The following is a 2,225-nucleotide window of genomic DNA, read 5'->3' on the forward strand; positions in this document are numbered from 1 at the left end:
TAGATCACGCTCAACAATCTGCCACACTCGATCCACCTCACAGTTCACATAACAGTCAACAATGGGTTTATTCTCCCTCCACGAGTACGGCCATCCCTTGTCCGAGGTGAGCACCATCAGCCTGGGACGTGGTGGGCTGAATTGCTCCACACCGTCATCCTTTTCGAAAGTTAGACCTTCCTTCTTGTACGTCCATGACTGCGGTGGTTTTCCCTCATGTACCTCCATTCGGTCCTCCCAAATCTTATCGTCATAAAACCCCAAGACATGGCCCCACTTCGCATCGTACACAGACTCGTAGAATCCCTCCATCTTGGTTGTCTTTTCTTCAGTATCCTGCCTCACATCTTCTTCTGCCCTCCGCTTCGCCCTTTCTTCTGCCTCCCACCTTGCTACTTCTTTCTGTATCTGAGTGAGGGCATCGTTAAGTTTTTTCCTTGTAAGGGGAGTGACAATATCCTTCTCTTTAAAGTCCCTCCAATGTTCGAGATAGTGCACACCCCCTTCTGCAAGCTTACGCCTATCTGTTAAAAGCTTATAATCCTTTAAATTAGAAATTTCTTCAAGCAGCTGCTGGTCTTTTATGTAGGCATCGGGGCTCTTCAAAAAATCCCACATCTCCAAATTCTGTTCTTCTTCAACGGCTTCCCTAGAGCCAAAATACTTCCGAAGAAAATCATTCAACTTCATCTTGGAAATGTCGGTCTCTCCGTCCAGCAGGATGTCCCTCACGGTGCTGCACATGGTCCACTGTAGTTGCGCTTTCTCCACTCTTATGAGAGTCGCAGCGGGCTGATCTGTGTCACCCTCAAGGTCCAACCTCGCTCTCTTCCGAGAATCTCCCTGTGGCACAGCAGACGCTTGGCCCTCCTCATTACCGTAAATTCCTTTCTCTGGTCTTCCAGACATTGTTTCTCCTTGTTTTCTTAGTTGGATCGAGTTAAAGCTGAACACTAACAAACAATCAAAAGGGGAATAAGAGAGAAATGAGATACGCACGGATATGACTAGCAGTCACAAAAATAGAGTCATCCACACGGTGTAGGACGCACACCACATGCACGGAGACCACCGCAACGACGGCAAGTGGGTGACATCCACCCAGCACAGTGTTGGAGAGCGCAAACGATAACAACAACTTGGTGGTCACGGAGGGCTCGCCCACGCATCCCGCTCGCTACGGTCGCACACCTGCGTGGCACCGCCGTCGCCACACACTCTCTAAAAAAGGACGTGCTCGCACAACGCACACGCACACACAAGTAAGCATTATTTGCACTCAATTATCTCCACTGCATGCATGTTTCTGTGAATTTTCGTGTCGCAGTTCTTCTTGCCTCCCCCTTCTTCTTCACATGAAAGCCAAAAGAATCCAAGGTGAAATAAATAAAGAAAAACAAAACAAAAAACAAAATTGTGTCGTTTTCCTCGCTCCCACAGCATCCAGCGTTTGCGATTTTCCAAATTCTTCTCCATTTGCATCCTGTCCTCCCCCCTTATCGTGAACTACAACTCCTTTATTAAGTCTTTTGTTATATTTTTTTGGTGCGCCTCAATTGTTCCGCCACCAATTTCAAGTAACTTGGCATCCCGCCACAGCCGTTCCACCGGCATTTCCCGGGAGTACCCCATGCCGCCCATCACTTGCATCGTGTTGTCCGCCACACGCTTCGCAACTGGGGCAGCAAACAATTTTGCTGCATCGCTGCCTAAACGATTATTAGATGTCGGCGACACGCTGCGGCTAACAGAGTACGTGAGGGCTTTGGCTGCCTCCGTCTCTGCGTAGCTCTCGGCAATGAGACGCTGAATCTGCCCATAGTTCCATATGGGCTTTCCAAACGCCTGACGCTCACTAGCGTACCTCGTCATAAGCTCCACACAGCGGTCTGCGATACCAATCGCCATAGCGGCAAGCGTGAGACGCTCAATCTCGAGGTTGCGCATCATCCCCACCATTCCCTTTCCCTCCTCACCCAATATGTTCGTTTTGTCCAGCTCCACATTATCAAAAAACAATTGACACATTTGGGAGCTTCGCATACCACACTTGTCAATCTTTGTACCACATGTAAACCCAGGCGTCCCCTTTTCCACCACAAAAGCGGTAATTTTGCCATCCACCTTTGCGTACACGAGTAAAACATCAGCAACCGTACCGTTGGTGATCCACGTTTTACAGCCATTTAGGACATACTTCCCGTCACCCCACTTCTTGGCAGCGG

At 49.1% G+C, this 2,225-nt stretch overlaps 2 protein-coding genes across 2 annotated transcripts, besides 1 other annotated feature; both read right to left on the minus strand.

Moving 5' to 3' along the window:
* Positions 1-909, minus strand: Tc00.1047053509829.9 (retrotransposon hot spot (RHS) protein, putative; the record flags this gene model as incomplete). The annotated part of the gene is made up of 1 exon (XM_797561.1): positions 1-909. A coding segment is annotated over one exon (909 nt), but the record flags the coding sequence as incomplete, so codon positions are not given.
* Positions 1-2,225: a sequence feature (heterozygous, Esmeraldo-like haplotype).
* Tc00.1047053509829.20 (isovaleryl-coA dehydrogenase, putative) lies at positions 1,507-2,225 on the minus strand (the record flags this gene model as incomplete). Its single annotated transcript, XM_797560.1, has 1 exon — positions 1,507-2,225. A coding segment is annotated over one exon (719 nt), but the record flags the coding sequence as incomplete, so codon positions are not given.

This window comes from Trypanosoma cruzi, genomic scaffold (genome assembly GCF_000209065.1).
Source record: "Trypanosoma cruzi strain CL Brener 1047053516475 genomic scaffold, whole genome shotgun sequence".
Lineage (NCBI taxonomy): Eukaryota > Euglenozoa > Kinetoplastea > Trypanosomatida > Trypanosomatidae > Trypanosoma > Trypanosoma cruzi.